At 46.2% G+C, this 27,749-nt stretch overlaps 1 protein-coding gene across 2 annotated transcripts in view; it reads right to left on the bottom strand.

Moving 5' to 3' along the window:
• Positions 1-9,035: 9,035 nt before the first annotated feature.
• The window catches only part of gba1 (glucosylceramidase beta 1), a 36,809-nt gene continuing 18,095 nt past the window's right edge, over positions 9,036-27,749 (bottom strand). The window contains exons 7-12 of one of the 2 annotated variants that reach the window (XR_013497146.1): positions 22,238-22,475; positions 19,438-19,662; positions 18,234-18,397; positions 16,963-17,079; positions 13,072-13,345; positions 9,036-10,545 (exon numbers count right to left, since the gene is read on the bottom strand). Coding sequence is in view for 1 of the 2 variants with exons in the window: in XM_078207865.1 (XP_078063991.1) it covers positions 13,240-13,345; positions 16,963-17,079; positions 18,234-18,397; positions 19,438-19,662; positions 22,238-22,475 (850 nt within the window). In the remaining variant the exon portion in view is untranslated. Of the gene's footprint in view, positions 10,546-10,648; positions 13,346-16,962; positions 17,080-18,233; positions 18,398-19,437; positions 19,663-22,237; positions 22,476-27,749 lie in introns of those variants that run through there. The other variant, XM_078207865.1, reaches the window with a different exon arrangement.

Raw genomic sequence — 27,749 nt, 5'->3', positions numbered from 1 at the left:
GGCAGGACTACCGCGCTGCCCGCCGGGAGGGAGGGCAGGTGCGCCGCGCTGCCCGCCGGGAGGGAGGGCAGGACTACCGCGCTGCCCGCCGGGAGGGAGGGCAGGACTACCGCGCTGCCCGCCGGGAGGGAGGGCAGGACTACCGCGCTGCCCGCCGGGAGGGAGGGCAGGTGCGCCGCGCTGCCTCACGGGAAGGAGGTCGGGGCCCTTGTCTCTCCTCCCCAGCCATCAGAGTTTAATGAGCAAACGCCGACCAATGCCTTCAGTAACTTTCTTCCACAGTTTCCTAAAATAAAGTTAACATTTATCAAGCAGATCCCTGGGAACACCACCACCTGGAGGTTCCCCTCCGAGCTACTCACCATCCTGACTTGGAAATATATCGACGTTCCTTCACTGTTTTCTCACTGCCCGTCTGGAGCTGGCCCCATTTCTGTTAATCACAGCAGTAAAATCACATCCCCTTCCCCACACACAAGTAACATAATCTTTGATAGCATACGTGACAACTGAGGGCAGGCATATTGGCTTCTCCATGGTGGTCTTGTTGTGGGCAATGCGTTTTCCCCTAGCTGATGACCTCGCTAAGGTCTGGTCCGAGAAGAAATATCTTCACGGTCACTGGGTCAAAATCCTGGAATTCCCTCCCTAACGGCTTTGTGGGTCAACCCACAGCACGAGGACTGCAGTGATTCAAGTGAACAATCACTGAAACAACTCTATGATGACATCAACAAGTTCCATCCCACCATCAGACTCACCATAGACTACTCTCCGGAATCGGTTGCATTCTTGGACACACGCATCTCCATTAAGGACGGTCACCTCAGCACCTCACTGTACCGCAAGCCCACGGATAACCTCACGATGCTCCACTTCTCCAGCTTCCACCCTAAACACGTTAAAGAAGCCATCCTCTACGGACAAGCCCTCCGTATACACAGGATCTGCTCGGATGAGGAGGATCGCAACAGACACCTCCAGATGCTGAAAGATGCCCTCATTAGAACAGGATATGGCGCTCGACTCATTGATCAACAGTTCCAACGCGCCACAGCGAAAAACCGCACCGACCTCCTCAGAAGACAAACACGGGACACAGTGGACAGAGTACCCTTCGTTGTCCAGTACTTCCCCGGAGCGGAGAAGCTACGGCATCTCCTCCGGAGTCTTCAACATGTCATTGATGAAGACGAACATCTCGCCAAGGTCATCCCCACACCCCCACTTCTTGCCTTCAAACAACCGCACAATCTCAAACAGACCATTGTCCGCAGCAAACTACCCAGCCTTCAGGAGAACAGTGACCACGACACCACACAACTCTGCCACAGCAACCTCTGCAAGACGTGCCAGATCATCGACACAGATGCCATCATCTCACGTGAGAACACCATCCACCAGGTACACGGTACATACTCTTGCAACTCGGCCAACGTTGTCTACCTGATACGCTGCAAGAAAGGATGTCCCGAGGCATGGTACATTGGGGAAACTATGCAGATGCTGCGACAACGGATGAATGAACACCGCTCGACAATCACCAGGCAAGACTGTTCTCTTCCTGTTGGGGAGCACTTCAGCGGTCACGGGCATTCGGCCTCTGATATTCGGGTAAGCATTCTCCAAGGCGGCCTTCGTGACACACGACGGCGCAGAGTTGCTGAGCAGAAACTGATAGCCAAGTTCCGCACACACGAGGACGGCCTCAACCGGGATATTGGGTTCATGTCACACTATTTGTAACCCCCACAGAGTTTCACTGGCTGTCTTGTCTGGAGACAATACACATCTTTTTGGCCTGTCTTGATGCTCTCTCCACTCACGTTGTTTTGTTTCTTAAAGACTTGATTAGTTGTAAGTACTCGCATTCCAACCATTATTCATGTAAATTGAGTTTGTGTCTTTATAAGCTCTGTTTGTGAACAGAATTCCCACTCACCTGAAGAAGGGGCTTAGAGCTCCGAAAGCTTGTGTGGCTTTTGCTACCAAATAAACCTGTTGGATTTTAACCTGGTGTTGTTAAACTTCTTACTGTGTTTACCCCAGTCCAACGCCGGCATCTCCACATCGTGATTCAAGAAGTCATGATTTAAGGAGATTTTTTTAAGTACTCAGCAAAAATATATTCCGGTGATAAAGAAGGACTGTAAGAAAAAGGATAACCGGACGTGGATAACGAAGGAAGTAAAGGAGAGTATTAAAATAAAATCAGATGCGTACAGAGTGGCCAAAAATAGTGGAGAATTAGTGGATTGGGAAAGCTTTAAAGAAAAACAAAGAACGACTAAGAAAGCGATTAAGAAAGGAAAGATAGATTATGAAACTAAACTAGCTCAAAATATAAAAAATGATAGTAAAAGTTTCTACAAGTATATAAAAAGGAATAGAGTGGCTAGAGTGAATGTTGGACCCTTGGAAGATGAGAGGGGGGATTTAATAGTGGAAAACGAGGAAATGGCTGAGACTTTAAATAAGTTCTTTGTGTCTGTCTTCACGGTGGAAGACACAAATAGTTTGCCGAATATTAGAGATCGAGAGTTGGTGGGAGGGGAGGTCCTTAATACAATTACTGTTACTAAGGAGGTGGTGCTTGGTAGACTAATAGGACTGAAGGTAGACAAGTCCCCGGGCCCGGATGGAATGCATCCCAGGGTACTGAAAGAAATGGCTGAGGTAACAGCAGATGCGTTAGTGGTTATTTATCAAAATTCGCTGGACTCTGGGGTAGTGCCGGCTGACTGGAAAACAGCTACTGTTACGCCGCTGTTTAAAAAAGGAAGTAGACAAAAGGCGGGTAACTACAGGCCGGTTAGCTTAACGTCCGTAGTTGGGAAGATGCGAGAGTCCATTATTAAAGAGGAAATAACAGAGCACCTGAATAAGAATGGTTCGATCAAGCAGACGCAGCATGGATTCATGAAGGAAAAGTCATGTTTGACGAATCTACTGGACTTTTATGAAGATGTCACTAGTGCGGTTGACAGAGGGGAACCGGTGGATGTGGTGTTTTTAGATTTCCAGAAGGCGTTCGATAAGGTGCCTCACAAAAGATTGCTGCAGAAGATTGGGGTACACGGAGTTAGGGGTAAGGTGTTGGCGTGGATTGGGGATTGGCTATCTAACAGGAAGCAGAGAGTTGGGATAAATGGGTGCTTTTCTGGTTGGCAGTTGGTGACCAGTGGCGTGCCGCAGGGATCGGTGCTGGGGCCTCAATTGATGATCTGGAGGAGGGGACTGAATCTAGGGTATTCAAGTTTGCTGATGACACGAAGGTGAGTGGGAAAGCGAATTGCGTGGAGGACGCGGAAAGTCTGCAAAGAGATTTGGATAGGCTGAGCGAGTGGGCGAGGATCTGGCAGATGGACATCTTCATAAAATATGACACAGTGTCTGGAAAGGCTCAGTAAACCAAGGTCCACCACACTACAAAAACAAAAAGGGACGGTCAATAGGGAATTAAAGGTGCTATATTTAAATGCCCGCAGTGTCCGGAACAAGGTAGATGAGCTTGTGGCCCAGATTGTGACTGGCAGGTATGATGTGGTAGGCATCACAGAGACGTGGTTGCAGGGGGTTCAGGACTGGCAGTTAAACATCCAGGGATTCACAACCTATCGAAAAGACAGAGAGGTGGGTAGAGGGGGCAGGGTTGCCTTGTTAATTAGAAATGAAATTAAATCAATAGCACTAAACGACATAGGGTCAGACGATGTGGAGTCTGTGTGGGTAGAGTTGAGGAACCACAAAGGCAAAAAAACCATAATGGGAGTTATGTACAGGCCTCCTGACAGTGGTCAGGACCAGGGGCACAAAATGCACCACGAAATAGAAAGGGCATGTCAGAAAGGCAAGGTCACAGTGATCATGGGGGATTTCAATATGCAGGTGGACTGGGTAAATAATGTTGCCAGTGGACCCAAAGAAAGGGAATTCATTGAATGTTTACAGGATGGCTTTTTGGAACAGCTTGTGATGGAGCCCACGAGGGAACAGGCTATTCTGGACTTAGTGTTATGTAATGAGCCAGACGTGATAAAAGATCTTAAAGTAAGGGAACACTAAGGAAGCAGTGATCATAATATGGTAGAATTCAGTCTGCAATTTGAAAGAAGGAAGGCAGAATCAGATGTGAAGGTTCTACAGTTAAATAAAGGTAATTACAGGCGCATGAGGGAGGAACTGACAAAAATCGACTGGAAGCAGAGCCTAGTGGGAAAGACAGTAGAACAGCAATGGCAGGAGTTTCTGGGAGTAATTGAGGACACAGTGCAGAGGTTCATCCCAAACAAAAGAAAGGTTATCAGAGGGGGGATTAGGCAGCCATGGCTGACAAAGGAAGTCAGGGAATGCATCAAGGCAAAAGAGAGAGCCTATAATGTGGCAAAGAGTAGTGGGAAGTCAGAAGATTGGGAAGGCTATAAAAACAAACAGAGGATAACAAAGAGAGAAATAAGGAAGGAGAGGATCAAATATGAAGGTAGGCTAGCCAGTAACATTAGGAATGATAGTAAAAGTTTCTTTAAATACATTAAAAACAAACGGGAGGCAAAAGTAGACATTGGGCCGCTCCAAAATGACGCTGGTAATCTAGTGATGGGAGACAAGGAAATAGCTGAGGAACTTAATAAGTACTTTGCGTCAGTCTTCACAGTAGAAGACATGAGTAATATCCCAACAATTCAGGAAAGTCAGGGGGCAGAGTTGAATATGGTTGCCATCACAAAGGAGAAAGTGCTAGAGAAACTAAAAGGTCTGAAAATTGATAAATCTCCGGGCCCAGATTGGCTACATCCTAGAGTTCTAAAGGAGATAGCTGAAGAAATAGTGGAGGCGTTAGTTATGATCTTTCAAAAGTCACTGGAGTCAGGGAAAGTCCCAGAGGATTGGAAAATCGCTGTTGTAACCCCACTGTTCAAGAAGGGAACAAGAAAAAAGATGGAAAATTATAGGCCAATTAGCCTAACCTCAGTTGTTGGCAAAATTCTAGAATCCATCGTTAAGGATGAGATTTCTAAATTCTTGGAAGTGCAGGGTCGGATTAGGACAAGTCAGCATGGATTTAGTAAGGGGAGGTCGTGCCTGACAAACCTGTTAGAGTTCTTTGAAGAGATAACAAATAGGTTAGACCAAGGAGAGCCAATGGATGTTATCTATCTTGACTTCCAAAAGGCCTTTGACAAGGTGCCTCACGGGAGACTGCTGAGTAAAATAAGGGCCCATGGTATTCGAGGCAAGGTACTAACATGGATTGACGATTGGCTGTCAGACAGAAGGCAGAGAGTTGGGATAAAAGGTTCTTTCTCAGAATGGCAACCGGTGACAAGTGGTGTCCCACAGGGTTCAGTGTTGGGGCCACAGCTGTTCTCTTTATATATTAACGATCTAGATGACGGGACTGGGGGCATTCTGGCTAAGTTTGCCGATGATACAAAGATAGGTGGAGGGGCAGGTAGTATTGAGGAGGTGGGGAGGCTGCAGAAAGATTTAGACAGTTTAGGAGAGTGGTCCAAGAAGTGGCTGATGAAATTCAACGTGGGCAAGTGCGAGGTCGTGCACTTTGGAAAAAAGAATAGAGGCATGGACTATTTTCTAAACGGTGACAAAATTCATAATGCTAAAGTGCAAAGGGACTTGGGAGTCCTAGTCCAGGATTCTCTAAAGGTAAACTTGCAGGTTGAGTCCGTAATTAAGAAAGCAAATGTAATGTTGTCATTTATCTCAAGAGGCTTGGAATACAGAACACAGAACACAGAACAGTACAGCACAGAACAGGCCCTTCGGCCCACGATGTTGTGCCGAGCTTTATCTGAAACCAAGATCAAGCTATCCCACTCCCTATCATCCTGGTGTGCTCCATGTGCCTATCCAATAACCGCTTAAATGTTTCTAAAGTGTCTGACTCCACTATCACTGCAGGCAGTCCATTCCACACCCCAACCACTCTCTGCGTAAAGAACCTACCTCTGATATCCGTCCTGTATCTCCCACCACGAACCCTATAGTTATGCCCCCTTGTAATAGCTCCATCCACCCGAGGAAATAGTCTTTGAACGTTCACTCTATCTATCCCCTTCATCATTTTATACACCTCTATTAAGTCTCCCCTCAGCCTCCTCCGCTCCAGAGAGAACAGCCCTAGCTCCCTCAACCTTTCCTCATATGACCTACCCTCCAAACCAGGCAGCATCCTGGTAAATCTCCTCTGCACTCTTTCCAGCGCTTCCACATCCTTCTTATAGTGAGGTGACCAGAACTGCACACAATATTCCAAATGTGGTCTCACCAAGGTCCTGTACAGTTGCAGCATAACCCCACGGCTCTTAAACTCCAACCCCCTGTTAACAAAAGCAGGGATGTACTTCTGAGGCTTTATAAAGCACTGGTTAGGCCCCATTTGGAGTACTGTGAGCAATTTTGGGCCCCACACCTCAGGAAGGACATACTGACACTGGAGCGGGTCCAGCGGAGATTCACACGGATGATCCCAGGAATGGTAGGCCTGACATACGATGAACATCTGAGGATCGTGGGATTATATTCATTGGAGTTTAGGAGGTTGAGGGGAGATCTGATAGAAACTTACAAGATAATGAACGGCTTAGATAGGATGGACGTAGGGAAGTTGTTTCCATTAGCAGGGGAGACTAGGACGCGGGGGCACAGCCTTAGAATAAAAGGGAGTCACTTTAGAACAGAGATGAGGAGAAATTTCTTCAGCCAGAGAGTGGTAGGTCTGTGGAATTCATTGCCACAGAGGGCTGTGGAGGCCGAGACGTTGAGCGTCTTCAAGACAGAAATTGATAAATTCTTGATTTCTCGAGGAATTAAGGGCTATGGGGAGAGAGCGGGTAAATGGAGTTGAAATCAACCATGATTGAATGGTGGAGTGGACTCGATGGGCCGAATGGCCTTACTTCCGCTCCTATGTCTTATGGTCTTATGGTCTTATGGTTAGCAAATGTGAGGTTATCCACTTTGGAAGAAATAATAGTAAATTGGAATATTATTTAAATGGAGAAAAATTACATCGTGCGACTGTGCAGAGGGACCTGGGGGTCCTTGTGCACGAATCGCAAAAACGCAGTCTGCAGGTGCAGCAGGTGATCAAGAAGGCGAATGGAATGTTGGCCTTTATCGCGAGGGGGATAGAATATAAAAGCAGGGAGGTCTTGCTGCAACTGTACAAGGCACTGGTGAGGCCGCAACTGGAGTACTGTGTGCAGTTTTGGTCCCCTTATTTGCGAAAGGATATATTGGCCTTGGAGGGAGTGCAGAGAAGGTTCACCAGGTTGATACCGGAGATGAGGGGTGTAGCTTATGAGGAGAGATTAAACAGATTGGGTCTGTACTCGTTGGAGTTTAGAAGGATGAGGGGTGATCTTATAGAGACATATAAGATAATGAAGAGGCTGGATAGGGTAGAGGTGGAGAGATTCTTTCCACTTAGAAGGGAAACCAGAACGAGAGGGCACAGCCTCAAAATAAGGGGGGGCCGGTTCAGAACAGAGTTGAGGGGGAACTTCTTCTCTCAGAGGGTAGTGAATCTCTGGAATTCTCTGCCCATTGAAGTGGTGGAGGCTTCCTCGTTGAATATGTTTAAATCACGGGTAGATAGTTTTCTGATCGATAAGGGAATTAGGGGTTATGGGGAGCAGGCGGGTAAGTGGAACTGATTCGCTTCAGATCAGCCATGATCTTGTTGAATGGCGGGGCAGGCTCGAAGGGCCAGATGGCCTACTCCTGCTCCTATTTCTTATGTTCTTATGATGTGGAGATGCCGGCGTTGGACTGGGGTAAACACAGTAAGAAGTTTAACAACACCAGGTTAAAGTCCAACAGGTTTATTTGGTAGCAAATGTGTGGCTTTTGCTACCAAATAAACCTGTTGGACTTTAACCTGGTGTTGTTAAACTTCTTACTGCAATTCAAGAAGGCAGCTCACCACCACCTTCTCAAGGGGCAACTAGGGATAGGCAATAAATGCTGTAGTAAGAAGTCTCTCAACACCAGGTTAAAGTCCAGCAGGTTTATTTATTTTTTGTTACTTTTCCAATTTAATCAAATCAAGTCCAATTCAGAGTCTCAACAAGTTGAGACATTTCAGATCCAGGCTGACAAGACAGGGCGAGCGACCAAACCACCCTGTCCTGGGCCTGATCTACATGAGCCAAGCTGATTGGAGAAGGGGGAGGTTCCTCCTCCAAGACTTGAGCTCATTTGCATCCCAGCCAAAAGGCCGAGATGCCGCTTTAAAAAATTGCTTCATATGAAACATGAAGCTTCTCGGCCTTTTGGCTAAGATCGAGTGTAGTATGGTCGGCAGCCCATGGTCGGCCGCACTTGGTTCAGGTCATTAGGTTGCACTGAAGCTTCATGTGTTTCATATGAAGCAATTTTTTAAAGCGGCATCTCGGCCTTTTGGCTAAGATGCAAATGAGCTCAAGTCTTGGAGGAGGAACCTCCCCCTTCTCCAATCAGCTTGGCTCATGTAGATCAGGCCCACGACAGGGTGGTTTGGTCGCTCGCCCTGTCTTGTCAGCCTGGATCTGAAATGTCTCAACTTGTTGAGACTCTGAATTGGATTTGATTTGATTGAATTGGAAAAGTATAAAAAAAAACATATGAAGCTTCAATGTAACCTAATGACCTCAACCAAGTGCAGCATCCGCATAACTACACTTGATCTTAGCCAAAAGGCCGAGAAGCGATTATTTTGGGAGCACGAGCTTTCGGAGTCTCGCTCCTTCATCAAGTGAGAGCCTCCCCCCCCCTCCCCAGTCCTCCCAACACAGCACCCCCTGTGCTAGAGGACCAATGATGTGGAGATGCCGGCATTGGACTGGGGTGGGCACAGTGAGAAGTCTCTCAGCACCAGGTTAAAGTCCAACAGGTTTATTTTATTTATTTTTTGGGGGTTTTTTTTGGTTTATTTGGTAGCACAAGCTTTCGGAGCGCTGCTCCTTCATCAGGTGAGTGGGACTTGTGGTCACAAACAGGGCATACAGAGACACAAACTCAATTTACACAATAATGGTTGGAATGCGAGTCTTTACAGGTAATCAAGTCTTAAAGATACAGACAATGTGAGTGGAGAGAGGGCCAAGCACAGGTTAAAGAGATGTGTATTGTCTACAGACAGGACAGTTAGAGAGACTTTGCAAGTCCAGGCAAGTTGTGGGGGTTACAGATAATGTGACATGAACCCAAGATCCCGGTTGAGGCCGTCCTCATGTGTGCAGAACCTGGCTATGAGTCTCTGCTCAGCAACTCTGCGCTGTGTGTTGTGAAGGCCGCCTTGGAGAACGCTTACCCGAAGATCAGAGGCCGAATGCCCGTGACCGCTGAAGTGCTCCCCAATAGGAAGAGAACAGTCTTGCCTGGTGATTGTCGAGCGGTGTTCATTCATCCGTTGTCATAGCGTCTGCATGGTTTCCCCAATGTACCATGCCTCGGGACATCCTTTCCTGCAGCTTATCAGGTAGACAACGTTGGCCGAGTCGCAAGAGTATGTACCGTGTACCTGGTGGATGGTGTTCCCACGTGAGATGATGGCATCCGTGTCGATGATCCGGCACATCTTGCAGAGGTTGCTGTGGCAGGGTTGTGTGGTGTCGTGGTCACTGTTCTCCTGAAGGCTGGGTAGTTTGCTGCGGACAATGGTCTGTTTGAGGTTGTGCGGTTGTTTGAACGCAAGAAGTGGGGGTGTGGGGATGGCCTTGGCGAGATGTTCGTCTTCATCAATGACATGTTGAAGGCTCCGGAGAAGATGTCGTAGCTTCTCCGCTCCGGGGAAGTACTGGACGAGGAATAAATGCTGGCCAGCCAGCGACATCCATGTCCCAAAAATGAATTTTTAAAAAGCCAGATTCCATTCTGGGATCTGTCTTGTCTCATGTTAACAACAGCTGGGATCATAACTTATACTGGGAGATTTTAATTATCCAAATATAGACTGGGATTGGAGTTGTGTAATGGACAGAAAGGGGCAAGAGTTTTTAAACAGTGTGTGGGGGAAAATTTTCTTCAGCAGTTTGAAGGAAGCTGTGCTAGACCTGGTCCTTGGAAATGAGGTGGGCAAAGTAGATCAACTGTCAGCAAGAAAACATTGAGGAGATAGTGATAATTGTTTCATAAAGTCTAGGCTGACTAGTTTACTTTGTCTCTCCATTAGGGGATTTTCACAGTAACTTCATTGCAGTGTTAACATCAACCTACTTGTGACACTGATGAATAAACTTTAGACAAAAGGCAAAGTGAATTTCTTCAGTATCTCCCAGTCTGTCCACGTCACTTGTTTCTCTAAGTGTAGTGCTCATCACAGTCGCCTAACATATGAAAAGTCCCCACTTCCAAACCGGGCAGAAACATTCATGAAGCTTTCTCACGTGGGGTGAGGGAAATCGGTATGATTTCAGTTCGTTACTGAACATTAGCCGAATCTCGATGTTAGTGCCATATTATCTTTACTCTGATCTCGTCCTCAAATGCTTTCTGTAAAATCAGAAATGCTGAAATTGTTCAACCAAAGATGTCCCAGTCTGTCTGTAAGTAGAGATATTTTTTTTAAGTATCCTGTGGTGGGTTTCCCCAAATCCTTGCATGGTGTGGTCTAATTTTATAAATACCACATAAAAACTCTTTAGGATTAATTCAGAAAGTTAGTTTATTCCACCTTCAAACGCAGGGCAGATGGGAGGGGTTGTTTACACAGACACACATATATATACAGTAAGGGAGATAGAGTTCTAACAACTATGGATAACAACAGCAAAACACCACAGAAATAAATTTTAGCTCGTGATTTCCAGAGTTCAGAAAGTTAAAGTCCAAAGAATGTTTACTTTGTGGTGGAGTTTCATAAAATCCCTACAGTACAGAAGGAGACCATTCGGCCCATCGAGTCTGTACCGACCACAATCCCACCCAGGCCCTATTCCTGTAACCTCACACATTTACCCTGTCAATTTAGCATGGCCAATCTACCTAACCCGCACATCTTGGGCCTGTGGGAGGAAACCCATGCAGACACTGGGAGAAAGTGCAAACTCCACACAGACAGTGACCAAGGCCGGAATTGAATCCAGATGAGTCCCTGGTTGCAAACAGTAGCATGGAAGTCCTTAAAACCAGTGATGATGGGAGCATGATGGGATTTCTGTGTGTAGACTGCTTGGCAGATGGTGATCAGAGACTTATAAAATCAAACAAGCTTTGATGAGTTGAGACAGAGCGACCAGTGGCTTGGTTAGCTGGGAGTCCTGCTGTCGATCTGTTTGTTCAGTTAGTAACTCAAGAGACTGAGGGTTCCTCGGTCCTCAAAGGAATATAGAGACTTTAAAATGGTCACCCGAGTGATGTGACCTTTCCCCACAGATTTCAAAATGGATGTTTATTAAATGTCTGGGACTGGCTTTGGTTTCAGGTCTGACAATGTCCAGCCATTAGTTTTTGAAAGATAAACCATCCGTGTTGAGCTCTGACAAAGGGTCATCCTGACTCAAAACGCTGGCTCTATTCTCTCTCCACAGAGGCTGTCAGACCTGCTGAGATTTTCCAGCATTTTCTGTTTTTAGAACCATGGAATCATAGAAACCCTACAGTGCAGAAAGAGGCCATTTGGCCCATCGAGTCTGCACCGACCACAATCCCACCCAGGCCCTATCCCCATATCCCTACATATTTTACCCGCTAATCCCTCTAACCTATGCATCTCAGGACACTAATGAGCAATTTAGCACGGCAAATCAACCTAACCCGCACATCTTTGGACTCTGGGAGGAAACCAGAGCACCCGGAGGAAACCCACACAGACACGAGGAGAATGTGCAAACTCCACACAGATAGTGACCCATGCCGGGAATCGAACCCAGGTCCCTGGAGCTGTGAAGCAGCAGTGCTAACCACTGTGCTACCGTGTTTCAGATTCCAGCATCTGCAGTATTTTGCTTCTATATCATGTGATTTACAGCAGCCACACCTTGTTGGCAAATCTGCACAAAATATATTTTTAAAAGCTAAAATCGAACGTACACAGTTTGGATTTCTTTCACGTCTTATTGACAGAACACCATGTTCTTCTGACCAAAATCACTTCACATTTCTCTGCATTAAATTTTATCTGCCACTGTCTGCACTTTCCACTAATTTGTCAATACCCTCTTGGAGCTCGACCCTCACAGCTGCCAAGTTTTATATTGTCTGCAAGTTTTGAAATTCTTCCTTGTCCACCAAGGTTTGGGTCATTAATATATACGGCCTACTGGTATTGTCGCTAGACTATTAATCCAGAAACTCAGCTAATGTTCTGGGGGACCCGGGTTCAAATCCCAGCACGGCAGACGGTGGAATTTGAGTTCAATAAAAAAAATATCTGGACTTTAAGATTCTATTGATGACCATGACACCATTGTCAATTGTCGAAAAAACCCATCTGGTTCACTAATGTCCCCTTTAGGGAAGGAAATCTGCCGTCCTTACCCGGTCTGGTCTACATGTGACTCCAGAGCCACAGCAAAGTGGTTGACCCTCAACTGCCCTCGAGCAACTAGGGATGGGCAATAAATGCTGACCCAGCCAGTGATGTCCATGTCCCATGAATGAATTTTTTAAATAATCAAGGGTCCCAATACTGACCCTGGTGAACAAACCTTTATCCAGCCTGAAGAACATCCATCAACCATCACTCTGTTTCCTGTCACTTTGCCAATTTTGTACCCATGTTGTTACTGTCCCTTTTATTCCACAAGCTATAATGTTGCTCAAGTCTGTTTGGTGGCACTGTATCCAATACCTTTTGGAAGTCCATGAACACCAGATCAACAACATTACCCTCATCAATCCTCCTTGTTATCTCTTCAAAAAACTTAAATAATCCATGCTGGCTTTCCTTAACCCGTATTTATCCATGTGACTATTATTTATGGTCCTGCATTGTAGTTTCTAGAAGTTTCCCATCACCAAAGTTTAATTGACTGTCTGTGGTTGCTGGGTTATAGGAAAGTTGGTTAAACTCTGCTTCACTATAATCAGCACTGCATCACAAGTGGATAGTTATTTTGTGATATTTACCACTGATCATGAATGGAGTAATGTAGCTTCAGTGCAGGTTGAGGCAGTGTAATAACACAGGAGAATATACCCAAGCACACAAACGAACAAAGGTGTGCAGTCAGTAGCATTGTGCAGTTAATGGTCCTTCACATCAAGGATGACTTCACTCCACATCTTGTGAAAGATTTACTGACTTTTCCATAGGTAAGACTGGATAGAATCTGCAGGTGAATGTGCTTCCAGAAAGCCATGCTCTGGGTCCCAGATCACAAAATCAATGTCATCCATGCTCCTGAAATAGAGGAAAACTTCTCATCAGCTCACAGAATTCTAAACTGGGTAAAATTATATTTTTATTTTCTGTCTTGTCTACGTCAGCGCCTGGGCATTTACAGTCCGGATTGGGTAAAAGGGAACAGTTTACTCCAGCCCAGTGATGCATTATCCCGGTCTGTCTCACAGTCAGCTCCCTGTAGATATAGCGGGATTTTCCGGCTGCATTGCCCCAAAGCTGGAAAATCCCACCCAGGGTCAACAGATCTTTGCACGGTCCATGTCCCGCCCACTACAATTCCATGGCAGATGGGACAGGAACATTTGTCCATAGAGTCTTACAGCACAGGCCCTTCAGCCCATCGAGTCTGCAGCGACAACAACTACCGCTAAAGGCGCGCTTAATCCCTTTTCTCTGCACTTGTCCCATATCCTTGAATGTTACGATGCCCATCCAAATATTTTGTAAAGGGGCCTGGGTGAAATGCTCTTTTGGAGAGTTGGTGCAGACTCGGTGGGCCAAATGGCCTCCATTCTGCACAGGGATTCTATGATGGTAAAGGGGGGGTGACTAAGGCTAGGGCTCCTGGATGGCGATGGAAATAGGGAAGACAATGAAATAAGGAATACGTGTATGAAATTCTTCAACCGATCAGGCCAATGTACCAAGGTGAGGGGGAGGGGAGGATGAAAATGACCGACAAAAGGAGAATATGAGAATTAAACATAAAATAGAATCCATAACTCTTCTCCAGGCACATGATTACAAAATGGATTATTAGAGGTGGGATGGGTCCAATTAGGGACAGAGATAATATTTACTAAAGAGACAAAGGGCAGAGCTAGAATACTTCATATCAGCATTTACTGTAGATGATAAAAAAATGCTGATGAAAGTATCAGTACGAGTAGAGTTCACAGAGGGTTTGGATGGAGTGAAAATTGCAAGGCAGGAGGTACTGGAAAGCCTGGATAAGTGATAAGTCAGTCACCTGTTTGGAAAGTGTAGCGGTGGAGATTGTGGAAGGGCTTGTCCATCTCACTATCTTCCCCGGAAAGGGGAGGTGCCAGAGGATTGGAGAGCGACAGATACCCTCATTCGAGAAATAGGCTGGTTTACAAATTTGAGGCTCATGAAATCGTACGTCCTATGTCAGCTTGGATTTTAAAAATCGTCCGAAGGACAGAAAACCAAGTTTTAGGAGGAAAAAAAGGGTTATTTTTCCAGACTGGAGGATGGCAGATGGTGGTGTTCCCCAAGGTTCAAAGCTAGGACTACGTCTTTTTTTCAATCGATACAACAACTGTCTTGGACATTGAAAAACAAAGTAAAGTTTGTTGATACCAAATTTGGATTTGTGGCAGACAGTAGGGATGATACCAACTCACCAGCCGAGTAGATCATAGAATCATAGAAACCCTACAGTACAGAAAGAGGCCATTCGGCCCATCGAGTCTGCACCGACCACAATCCCACCCAGGCCCTACCCCTATATCCCTACATATTTTACCCACTAATCCCTCTCACCTCCGCATCTCAGGACACTAAGGGGCAATTTTAGCATGGCCAATCAACCTAACCCGCACATCTTTGGACTGCGGGAGGAAACCGGAGCACCCGGAGGAAACCCACACAGACACGGGGAGAACGTGCAAACTCCACACAGTCACCCAAGCCGGGAATTGAACCCGGGTCCCTGGAGCTGTGAAGCAGCAGTGCTAACCACTTTGCTACCGTGTCGCCCACAAGATTGACAAGCGACAGATGGAATTTAACAGAGAGATGGTGCATTTTGGCAGAAGGGATAGGGAACTGAAAGATAAAAGTTAATAGCACTAAAGAGTGTGCGGAGGAACCTGCAGACTGATGTGTATACAGCATTGAAGGTGACAGGACATACTGAGAGAGAGATTTGCAAAGCATATGGGATCTCATAAATAGAGTATAGAGTAAAAAGCAGGGAAGTTATACTGAACTTTTATCAAGCTATGTTGACCAGTTCTGGTCACCACACTAAGGAGCATGTGAAGGTCCTTGAGGGGGTGCAGAGAGATTTACCAGAATGGTTCCATGGTTGAGAGATTTTAGCTGCAAGATTAGGTTAGAGAAAGCTGAGTTGTTGGAGATTGACAAAGAGTCTTGATAGAGGTGTTCAAGATTATGATCTGTTTAGATAGAAACATGATGTGGAGATGCCGGCGTTGGACTGGGGTGAACACAGTAAGAAGTCTCACAACACCAGGTTAAAGTCCAACAAGTTTATTTGGTAGCAAATACCATAAGCTTTCGGAGCGTTGCTCCTTCGTCAGATGGAGTGGAAATGTGCTCTCAAACAGTGCACAGAGACACAGAAATCAAGTTACAGAATACTGATTAGAATGCGAATCCCTACAGCCAACCAGGTCTTAAAGGTACAGACAATGTGGGTGGAGGGAGCATTAAACACAGGTTGTGTTTAATGCTCTAAACACAGGTTGTAGTGGGTAACCTGTGTTTAATGCTCCCTCCACCCACATTGTCTGTATCTTGAAGACCTGGCTGGCTTTAGGGATTCGCATTCTAATCAGTATTCTGTAACTTGATTTTGTGTCTCTGTGCCCTGTTTGAGAGCAGATATGAATTGTCCCTACAGCGCAGAAGGAGGCCATTCGGCCCATCGAGTCTGCACCGAGCACAATCCCACCCAGGCCCTATTCCCATAACCCTGCTAATCCCCCTGACATTAATTTAGCATGATGTGAAGATGCCGTGCATCTCCATGCAGAAACCATGCAGACGCTACGACAACGGATGAATGAACACCGCTCGACAATCACCAGGCAAGACTGTTCTCTTCCTGTGGGGGAGCACTTCAGCGGTCACGGGCATTCAGCCTCTGATCTTCGGGTAAGCGTTCTCCAAGGCGGCCTTCACGACACACGACAGCGCAGAGCCGCTGCGCAGAAACTGATAGCCAAGTTCCGCACACATGAGGACGGCCTAAACCGGGATGTTGGGTTTATGTCACACTGTCAGTAACCCCCACAGCTTGCCTTCTGGACTTGCTGGCTGTCCTGTCTGGAGACAATACACATCTCTTTAACCTTTGCTTAATGCTCCCTCCACTCACATTGTCTGTACCTTTAAGACCTGGCTGGCTTTAGGGATTCGCATTCTAATCAGTATTCTGTAACTTGATTTTGTGTCTCTGTGCCCTGTTTGAGAGCACATTTCCACTCCATCTGACGAAGGAGCAGCGCTCCGAAAGCTTATGGTATTTGCTACCAAATAAACCTGTTGGCCTTTAACCTGGTGTTGTGAGACTTCTTACTAGGTAAAAACAGACAAGGAAAAGCTATTCCCCTCAGCTGACAGTTCAAGTAATAGGGTTAAAGTTTTGGGAAAGAAAGGGGGAAGTGAGAGATAATTTTTTATTACGCAGCGGGTGATAATGAGCTGGAACTCCCTGCCAATCAGGATGGTGAAATCATGATTTCAGAAAGAAATTGGACAGACACTTGAGGGAAATAGGATTGCAGAGCTACAGGGATGGAGCTCAATTGGTCTATAGACTACACATGGACTAGACGGACTGAACGGCCTCATGAACATTTCCAACTCTTTCTCACAGAGTCATCATGACAGCTGCTTCTCACCAGTTCAGGACGTTGACAACTGCAATCCCATCCGGACGGAGAAAAGCCACAGTTTCCAATTTAGTCGCAGCACTGGGATCAAGTCCAACACGCAGAGAGTCCTCAGGAATAAACTTACTGCGGAGGAAGGAAAACATCCAAACAGGATTAATCATAGAAGAAAGAAATCATAGAAACCCTACAGTACAGAAAGAGGCCATTCAGCCCATCGAGTCTGCACCGACCACAATCCCACCCGAGGCCCTACCCCCATATCCCTACATACTTTACCCACTAATCCCTCTAATCTACGCATCCCAGGGGCAATTTTAGCATGGCCAATCAACCTAACCCGCGCATCTTTGGACTGTGGGAGGAAACCGGAGCACCCGGAGGAAACCCACGCAGACACGAGGAGAATGTGCAAACTCCACACAGACAGTGACCCGAGCTGGGAATCGGCTTAACACCGGGAATTAACACCATCCAAATCCCACAAAAGACCAACTTTGACCCGAGTGAGAGGGAACAAGATAAAGTGATAACCAGCCATTGCCCTTGTTAACTTGTTAACAGCAGGAAATGTTTACCTCGTTTTATTTGATATCCAATATGCCTAATCTTTGATTTCTAAAAAGACCACCCATTGGGAAATTATACCATGTGTAAGACAAATGGCTCTTAGAGTCATAGAGGTTTACAGCATGTAAACAGGCCCTTTGGCCCAACTTGTCCATGCCGCCCTTTTGTTTTAAGCCCCTAAGCTAGTCCCAATTGCCCGCGTTTGGCCCATATCCGTCTATACCCATCGTACCCACGTAACTCTCAGAATGCTTTTTAAAAGACAAAATTGTACCCGCCTCTACTACTGCCTCTGGCAGCTTGTTCCAGACACTCACCACCCTGTGTGTGAAAAAATTGCCTCTCTGGACACTTTTGTATCTCTCCCCTCTCACCTTAAACTTATAACCTCCAATTTTAGACTCCCCTACCTTTGGGAAAAGATATTGACTATCTAGCTGATCTGTGCCCCTCATTATTTTATAGACCTCTATAAGGTCACCCCTCAGCCTCCTACGCTCCAGAGAAAAAAGTCCTAGTCTACTCAGCCTCTCCTTATAACTCAATCCATCAAGTCCCGGTAGCATCCTAGTGAATCTTTTCTGCACTCTTTCTAGTTTAATAATATCCTTTCTATAATAGGGTGACCAGAACTGTACACAGTATTCCAAGTGTGGCCTGACCAATGTCTTGTACAACTTCAACAAGACATTCCAACTTGTTATTCTTACCTGAAGTGCGCCATGTGGTAAAACATAGGCTGTTTGTAGAAGGCGTCCTGACTACTGTTCACAATGACTGGACTATCAACAAAGTTTTTCACCCAGTTAGGGCCACCTTGCAAGTCCAAGGCAATATTCCAATCTGTCCAACCAGTTACAAAATAATTCATATCCTGGAATGTGTGTTAGAAACAACAAGATGATTAGCATTTTACACCTTGGTCTACTTCCCCACTTAGTATTTCCCAGAAGCAGCTTTACTGTGTGTCAGCTTCACCCACCTATCTCCATAATGCTACTCTGTCTAACGATCAGGAAGGAGGTTTCATTCTCCATTGACTGGTAATGCTCAGGTTAACTGAGCAGTCTGTTAATGCCATTGTTAACCAGATACTAGGAGGCATCAGGAGGAGGATAAGTGGTAATACTTTTTTAAACTTTATTTATTTGTCACAAGTTGGCTTACATTAACACTGCAACGAAGTTACTGTGAAAAGCCCCTAGTCGCCACACTCCGGCGCCTGTTCGGGTTATACTGAGGGAGAATTTAGCACGGCCCAATGCACCCTAACCAGCACGTCTCTCAGACTGTGGGAGGAAACCGGAGCACCCGGAGGAAACCCACGCAGACACAGGGAGAACGCGCAGACTCTGCACAGACAGTGACCCGAGCCGGGAATCGAACCCGGGTCCACAGTGCTAACCACTGTGCCGCCCTAAACTTAGAATTATCCCCATTAAGATCAAACACAGATATCACAAATTCAACACCAAACTAATAGTGGAACGTGTACTGGAATCCCGCTATCACTGTGTGGGGGATCCACATGGTGGGACTCAGAGCTCAGATTGTTAGAACTTATTTACAGATAGAATCATACAGTACAGAAAGAGGCCATTCGGCCCATCAAGTCTGTATCGACCACAATCCCACCCAGGACCTATTCCCGTAACCCCACACATCTACCCTGCTAATCCCCTGGGGTCAATTTAGCACGGCCAATCAACCTAACCACACATCTTTCGGACTGTGGGAGGAAACCGGAGCACCCAGAGGAAACCCACGCAGACACGGGGAGAACGTGCAGACTCCACACAGACAGTGACCGGAGGCTGGAATCGAACCCGGGTCCCTGGCGCTGTGAGGCAGCAGTGCTAACCCACTGCGCCACCCAATTTCCATTCAGTGGCGCGCTCCCCCTCGCCCACTCACCTGAATGATGTCGTGGCTGTACCTGGCACCTCGTTCCCAACTTCCCAGTTTGACTGTGTGTTCCCACGGCATGAATCCGGTGCAGGCCTCGGTGGAAAACAGGTAGTATTCTGGGAAAAGATCGTGTGTGGCACCCAGAGTTTTATCAGCGGGTATCAGCATATCGAGGTACCAGTGCACCGCAATGCCGTGCACATACCGAGCCGCATGCACATCGTCCAGGACCTGACAGAATAGAGGAAGATGTGTTTCAGTGCCTGTGTGGTTAATCCTCGGCTACGTCCAGCGTCGGGCAGGCTGTACAGAATGCACGTACACGGCCTTGCTTTTCACCCGCTGTCCAAGAGGAAATCAGGAGGAAGCTCACGGCAGGGGTTTGTTTAACAACGCTCCTATCCACCCTTTTCTCATCCGCTCAGTCCATCTCCTGGGTCTCCTGTCCTCTTCCCCCTTCCTTCTCCACCTCCCCCCCCAATGTCCAGCCAACACACTTCTCTTTTACCCCAATAGTTACCCTTGCCCACCCTCCCCTTAACTGCCACACATACCCCTCCCCCCTTACCATTTCCCCCTCAGACTCTGTGTCAGTGCTGTAATAGTATTGAATGGTGCCCCACAGGTGAGAGTTCCACGGGAATCTGAATTACAAAACAGATTTTGCTGCAACTGTACAGGACCTTGGTGAGACCACATTTGGAATATTGTGTGCAGTTCTGGTCACCTCACTATAAGAAGGATGTGGAAGTGCTGGAAAGAGTGCAGAGGAGATTTACCAGGATGCTGCCTGGTTTGGAGGGTAGGTCTTATGAGGAAAGGTTGAGGGAGCTAGGGCTGTTCTCTCTGGAGCGGAGGAGGCTGAGGGGAGACTTAATAGAGGTTTATAAAATGATGAAGGGGATAGATAGAGTGAACGTTCAAAGACTATTTCCTCGGGTGGATGGAGCTATTACAAGGGGGCATAACTATAGGGTTCATGGTGGGAGATATAGGAAGGATATCAGAGGTAGGTTCTTTACGCAGAGAGTGGTTGGGGTGTGGAATGGACTGCCTGCAGTGATAGTGGAGTCAGACACTTTAGGAACATTTAAGCGGTTATTGGATAGGCACATGGAGCACACCAGGATGATAGGGAGTGGGATAGCTTGATCTTAGTTTCAGATAAAGCTCGGCACAACACGTGGGCCGAAAGGCCTGTTCTGTGCTGTACTGTTCTATGTTCTAGATTTGTTGGTTAATTTCAGCACTTACAGATAGTAGAATGAGATGTGATATCATTGCAACCTACAGAATTCCAAAGGGGCTTAACAGGGTGGACGCTGTCAGATAGTTTCCATTGGTTGGTGAATCTAAAGCATGGGGGCCGATCATTTCAGACTGAGATAGAACATAGAACATAGAACAGTACAGCACAGAACAGGCCCTTCGGCCCACGATGTTGTGCCGAGCTTTATCTGAAACCAAGATCAAGCTATCCCACTCCCTATCATCCTGGTGTGCTCCATGTGCCTATCCAATAACCGCTTAAATGTTTCTAAAGTGTCTGACTCCACTATCACTGCAGGCAGTCCATTCCACACCCCAACCACTCTCTGCGTAAAGAACCTACCTCTGATATCCGTCCTGTATCTCCCACCACGAACCCTATAGTTATGCCCCCTTGTAATAGCTCCATCCACCCGAGGAAATAGTCTTTGAACGTTCACTCTATCTATCCCCTTCATCATTTTATACACCTCTATTAAGTCTCCCCTCAGCCTCCTCCGCTCCAGAGAGAACAGCCCTAGCTCCCTCAACCTTTCCTCATATGACCTACCCTCCAAACCAGGCAGCATCCTGGTAAATCTCCTCTGCACTCTTTCCAGCGCTTCCACATCCTTCTTATAGTGAGGTGACCAGAACTGCACACAATATTCCAAATGTGGTCTCACCAAGGTCCTGTACAGTTGCAGCATAACCCCACGGCTCTTAAACTCCAACCCCCTGTTAATAAAAGCTAACACACTATAGGCCTTCTTCACAGCTCTATCCACTTGACTGGCAACCTTTAGAGATCTGTGGATATGGACCCCAAGATCTCTCTGTTCCTCCACAGTCTTCAGAACCTTACCTTTGACCCTGTAATCCACATTTAAATTTGTCCTACCAAAATGAATCACCTCACATTTATCAGGGTTAAACTCCATTTGCCATTTTTCAGCCCAGCTTTGCATCCTATCTATGTCTCTTTGCAGCCTACAACAGCCCTCCACCTCATCCACTACTCCACCAATCTTGGTGTCATCAGCAAATTTACTGATCCATCCTTCAGCCCCCTCCTCTAAGTCATTAATAAAAATCACAGGGAGCAGAGGACCAAGCACTGATCCCTGCGGCACACCGCTAGCAACCTGCCTCCAGTCCGAAAAGTTTCCATCGACCACCACCCTCTGTCTTCGGTCAGACAGCCAGTTACCTATCCAATCGGCCATGAGGGTTGCGAATCTTCGGAATTTTCTACCCAAGGGTTGTGGATGCTCCATCATTGAAAACATTGCAGTCTGGGTGGAAATAGACATGTTTCTGGTGTCTCAGAGAATTGAAGGAAATGGGGAGTAGGTGCGAAGCCCAAAATCAACCACAGGGCAGGCTCGATGGGCCAAATGTTCTACTCCTGCTCCTATTCCGATGTCCTTATGTTTTAAGAAACATACCTTAAAACAAATGCCCTGTTATTCTTCTTCAGGTTACCCACAAAGAACTGATTTTTCCTAATTAAATGTCGCTGTTATTTATGAGACTTAATCTCACAAATCACACTCACCACTTTTGCCCAGGATGGCAATAAGATTCTCTGGTCATCGAGGATCATGAGCTGCACGTCCTTGTGAGTACTGTTCTGTAATGCAGGTCCCAGATCAAGCACAATGAAGTCTCGCTCCATCTCGGCTGTGAACCCCATGCATTGGAAGCTGTAGTTGGTTATCATCCCCGTGGTGGGTTCATTCTGTATTGTCAGCGCCCAGAAACTGAGGTTGTGTTTTGCATATTCATCCAGAAACCTGGATAAGAGGGAACCCAACAACTGTGAAACAATGTGGATGGGAAACGGACAATAACATAAACTGGCCATCAGCTGAATTCCTTCACAAGAATACATTTTAAGGTGTACACCTGAATTGTTCCCTTTTACACCTTGGATTGATAATTCGAATCTAGCAGCTGAGATTAGAAGCTCGAATGTGGAGAATCCATTGTGCAATGTTGTGTGTGGAGTTCCAGATTACTGACATGTGCTGGGGTCGTGAATGGGATGGGGAGAGTTTAATGGAGGGGACAGCTTGAAAAATTTAATCTCCTGCAAGTGAAACAGACCTTGTGGAAATTTACAAAGATATAATAGGTCAAAGGGATGAGAATATAGAGAACTACGCTCAATAATAAAGTAAGACCAGGTTAAAGTCCAATAGGTTTATTTGGTAGCAAATACCATAAGACCATAAGACATAGGAGCGGAAGTAAGGCCATTCGGCCCATCGAGTCCACTCCACCATTCAATCAAATACCATTAGCTTTCGGAGCGCTGCCCCTTCTTCAGGTGAGTGGGAGTTGTGTTCACAAACAGGGCATATAAAGACACAAACTCAATTTACAAGATAATGGTTGGAATGTGAGTCTTTACAGGTAATCAAGTCTTAAAGGTACAGACAATGTGAGTGGAGAGAGGGTTAAGCACAGGTTAAAGAGATGTGTATTGTCTCCAGACAGGACAGTTAGTGAGATTTTGCAAGCCCAGGCAAGTCGTGGGGGTTACAGATAGTGTGACATGAACCCAAGATCCCGGTTGAGGCCGTCCTCATGTGTGCGCGGAACTTGGCTATCGCTCAGCGACTCTGCGCTGTCGTGTGTCGTGAAGGCCGCCTTGGAGAACGCTTGCCCGAAGATCAGTTTTCCTGATCAATAACAAAGTCATTCTTTATGTTCCCACTCAGCGAGAAATGGATGACTTCTCAGAAATTCGGTGTCAAGAAATGCCCAGATCAGAGGCCAGAACAGGGCAGGAAAAATTGTGTGGGGCTTTTCTGACCTGCATGTTTTCTTTTAAATTCAACAGTGAAGGTGTATAGGAGGCCATTCGGCCCATCATGTCTGCACCAGCTCTCCGAATAAGCATCAATTCTTAGTGACATTTTACTGCATCCCTGTACATTGATTATTTGAATAGAAACATCTCATACCTTCACAAGTGCCCTGGTTGAACCTGCCTCCACCACACTTCCAGACAGAACATTCCAGATCCAAACCACTCGCCTCCTCGTGAGCTTTTCTCACCTCACGTTTGCTTCTTTTACACATCACCTTAAATCCATGCCCTCTCATTCCTGATCCTCTGATGAGCAGTCTCTCCCTGTCTACTCTTTCCAGTCCCCTCACGATTTTCAATACCTCTCTCAAAACTCTTCGCTTTCTTCCCTCCCAGGAGAACTGTCCCAACCTCTCCAATCTAAATTCGTAACTGAAGTTTCTCATCCCTGGAACCCTCTTCAGAACCCTCTCATCCCTGGAACCCTCACAACTGAAGTTTCTGCACTCTCTCCAATGCCTTCACATCCTTCCTATAATGTGGCACCCAGAACTGTACACAATATTCCAGCTGAGGTCTAACTAGTGTCCTATACAAGTTCAGCATAACCTCCTTTGCTCTTGTATGTCCCTATTAATAAGTCCCAGAATACACTGTGCTTTATTAACTGTTCTCTCTACCTGTCCTGCCACCTTCAATGATCTATGTACGTATACACCCAGCTCCCGCGCCCCTTTTAGAATTTGCCTCTTTTTTATATCATCTCTTCATGATCTTCCGACAAAAATATATCACCTCGCAATTCTCTGCATTGAACTTTATCTGCCACCTAGCTGCCCACTCCACCAAATCATCTGCCCTTTGCAAGTTTGACACCGTCCTCTTCACAGCTTACAATCCTTAAAAGTTTTGTGTCATCCGTAGACTTTGAAACTGCTCCCTGCACGCCAAGATCTAGATCATAAATTTATATCAGAAAAGTCAAATACCGACCCCTGGTGACCACTAAAAACCTTCCTCCAGCCTAAAGAAAATCCACTGACCGTTATCCTCTGCTGCCTATTAATCAGCCAATTTTGACATTGCTACTGTCTCTTTTATTCGATGTGCTATGACTTTTCTCACAAGTCTGTTGTGTGGCACTGTATCAAATGCCTTCTGAAAGACCAATTATCCTCTTTCACCCTTTCTGTTACCCCCTGAAAAATTCCAGCAAGTTAAACATTAATCTTAATGTTTAACTTGCGGATGACACGAAGATGGCTGGACTTGCGGATAGCGAAGAGCATTGTCGGGCAATACAGCAGGATATTATTTCTGATACAGATGGAGGGTGAGAAAGTAGGGTCCCAAACCAGTGTCCTCTGCTTGGACAGAGGGGAGTACGATAGGATGAGGGTGGAATTGGCTAATGTAGACTGGGCGAGCAGACTGGTAGGTAGGACAGCTGAGGAACAGTGGAGGATTTTTAAGGAGATTTTTTTAAGTACTCAGCAAAAATATATTCCGGTGATAAAGAAGGACTGTAAGAAAAAGGATAACCGGACGTGGATAACGAAGGAAATAAAGGAGAGTATTAAAATAAAATCAGATGCGTACAGAGTGGCCAAAAATAGTGGAGAATTAGTGGATTGGGAAAGCTTTAAAGAAAAACAAAGAACGACTAAGAAAGCGATTAAGAAAGGAAAGATAGATTATGAAACTAAACTAGCTCAAAATATAAAAAATGATAGTAAAAGTTTTTACAAGTATATAAAAAGGAATAGAGTGGCGAGAGTGAATGTTGGACCCTTGGAAGATGAGAGGGGGGATTTAATAGTGGAAAACGAGGAAATGGCTGAGACTTTAAATAAGTTCTTTGTGTCGGTCTTCACGGTGGAAGACACAAATAGTTTGCCGAATATTAGAGATCGAGAGTTGGTGGGAGGGGAGGTCCTTAATATAATTACTGTTACTAAGGAGGTGGTGCTTGGTAGACTAATAGGACTGAAGGTAGACAAGTCCCCGGGCCCGGATGGAATGCATCCCAGGGTACTGAAAGAAATGGCTGAGGTAACAGCAGATGCGTTAGTGGTTATTTATCAAAATTCGCTGGACTCTGGGGTAGTGCCGGCTGACTGGAAAACAGCTACTGTTACGCCGCTGTTTAAAAAAGGAAGTAGACAAAAGGCGGGTAACTACAGGCCGGTTAGCTTAACGTCCGTAGTTGGGAAGATGCGAGAGTCCATTATTAAAGAGGAAATAACAGAGCACCTGAATAAGAATGGTTCGATCAAGCAGACGCAGCATGGATTCATGAAGGGAAAGTCGTGTTTGACGAATCTACTGGACTTTTATGAAGATGTCACTAGTGCGGTTGACAGAGGGGAACCGGTGGATGTGGTGTTTTTAGATTTCCAGAAGGCATTCGATAAGGTGCCTCACAAAAGGTTGCTGCAGAAGATTGGGGTACACGGAGTTAGGGGTAAGGTGTTGGCGTGGATTGGGGATTGGCTATCTAACAGGAAGCAGAGAGTTGGGATAAATGGGTGCTTTTCTGGTTGGCAGTTGGTGACCAGTGGCGTGCCGCAGGGATCGGTGCTGGGGCCTCAATTGTTTACCATTTACATAGATGATCTGGAGGAGGGGACTGAATCTAGGGTATTCAAGTTTGCTGATGACACGAAGGTGAGTGGGAAAGCGAATTGCGTGGAGGACGTGGAAAGTGTGCAGAGAGATTTGGATAGGCTGAGCGAGTGGGCGAGGATCTGGTAGATGGAATATAACGTTAGCAAATGTGAGGTTATCCACTTTGGAAGAAATAATAGTAAATTGGAATATTATTTAAATGGAGAAAAATTACATTGTGCGACTGTGCAGAGGGACCTGGGGGTCCTTGTGCACGAATCGCAAAAACCCAGTCTGCAGGTGCAGCAGGTGATCAAGAAGGCGAATGGAATGTTGGCCTTTATCACGAGGGGGATAGAATATAAAAGCAGGGAGGTCTTGCTGCAACTGTACAAGGCACTGGTGAGGCCGCAACTGGAGTACTGTGTGCAGTTTTGGTCCCCTTATTTGCGAAAGGATATATTGGCCTTGGAGGGAGTGCAGAGAAGGTTCACCAGGTTGATACCGGAGATGAGGGGTGTGGCTTATGAGGAGAGATTAAACAGATTGGGTCTGTACTTGTTGGAGTTTAGAAGGATGAGGGGTGATCTTATAGAGACATATAAGATAATGAAGGGGCTGGATAGGGTAGAGGTGGAGAGATTCTTTCCACTTAGAAGGGAAACCAGAACTAGAGGGCACAGCCTCAAAATAAGGGGGGGCCGGTTCAGAACAGAGTTGAGGGGGAACTTCTTCTCTCAGAGGGTAGTGAATCTCTGGAATTCTCTGCCCATTGAAGTGGTGGAGGCTTCCTCGTTGAATATGTTTAAATCACGGGTAGATAGTTTTCTGATCGATAAGGGAATTAGGGGTTATGGGGAGCGGGTAAGTGGAACTGATTCGCTTCAGATCAGCCATGATCTTGTTGAATGGCGGGGCAGGCTCGAAGGGCCAGATGGCCTACTCCTGCTCCTAGTTCTTATGTTCTTATGTTCTTATGTTCTTATATAGATAGGCTGAAAAATTGGGCGGAGAGGTGGCAGATGGAGTTTAATCCGGATAAATGCGAAGTGATGCATTTTGGAAGAAATAATGTAGGGAGGAGTTATACAATAAATGGCAGAGTCATCAGGAGTATAGAAACACAAAGGGACCTCGGTGTGCAAGTCCACAAATCCTTGAAGGTGGCAACACAGGTGGAGAAGGTGGTGAAGAAGGCATATGGTATGCTTGCCTTTATAGGACGGGGTATAGAGTATAAAAGCTGGAGTCTGATGATGCAGCTGTATAGAACGCTGGTTAGGCCACATTTGGAGTACTGCGTCCAGTTCTGGTCGCCGCACTGCCAGAAGGACGTGGAGGCGTTAGAGAGAGTGCAGAGAAGGTTTACCAGGATGTTGCCTGGTATGGAGGGTCTTAGCTATGAGGAGAGATTGGATAAACTGGGGTTGTTCTCCCTGGAAAGACGGAGAATGAGGGGAGATCTAATAGAGGTGTACAAGATTATGAAGGGGATAGATAGGGTGAACAGTGGGAAGCTTTTTCCCAGGTCGGAGGTGACGATCACGAGGGGTCACGGGCTCAAGGTGAGAGGGGCGAAGTATAACTCAGATATTAGAGGGATGTTTTTTACACAGAGGGTGGTGGGGGCCTGGAATGCGCTGCC

This window comes from Mustelus asterias, unplaced genomic scaffold, assembly GCF_964213995.1.
Source record: "Mustelus asterias unplaced genomic scaffold, sMusAst1.hap1.1 HAP1_SCAFFOLD_2821, whole genome shotgun sequence".
Classification (NCBI taxonomy): domain Eukaryota; kingdom Metazoa; phylum Chordata; class Chondrichthyes; order Carcharhiniformes; family Triakidae; genus Mustelus; species Mustelus asterias.
The sequence above is the reverse complement of the archived record's forward strand: the minus strand, read 5'-3'. Positions and strand labels throughout refer to the sequence as shown.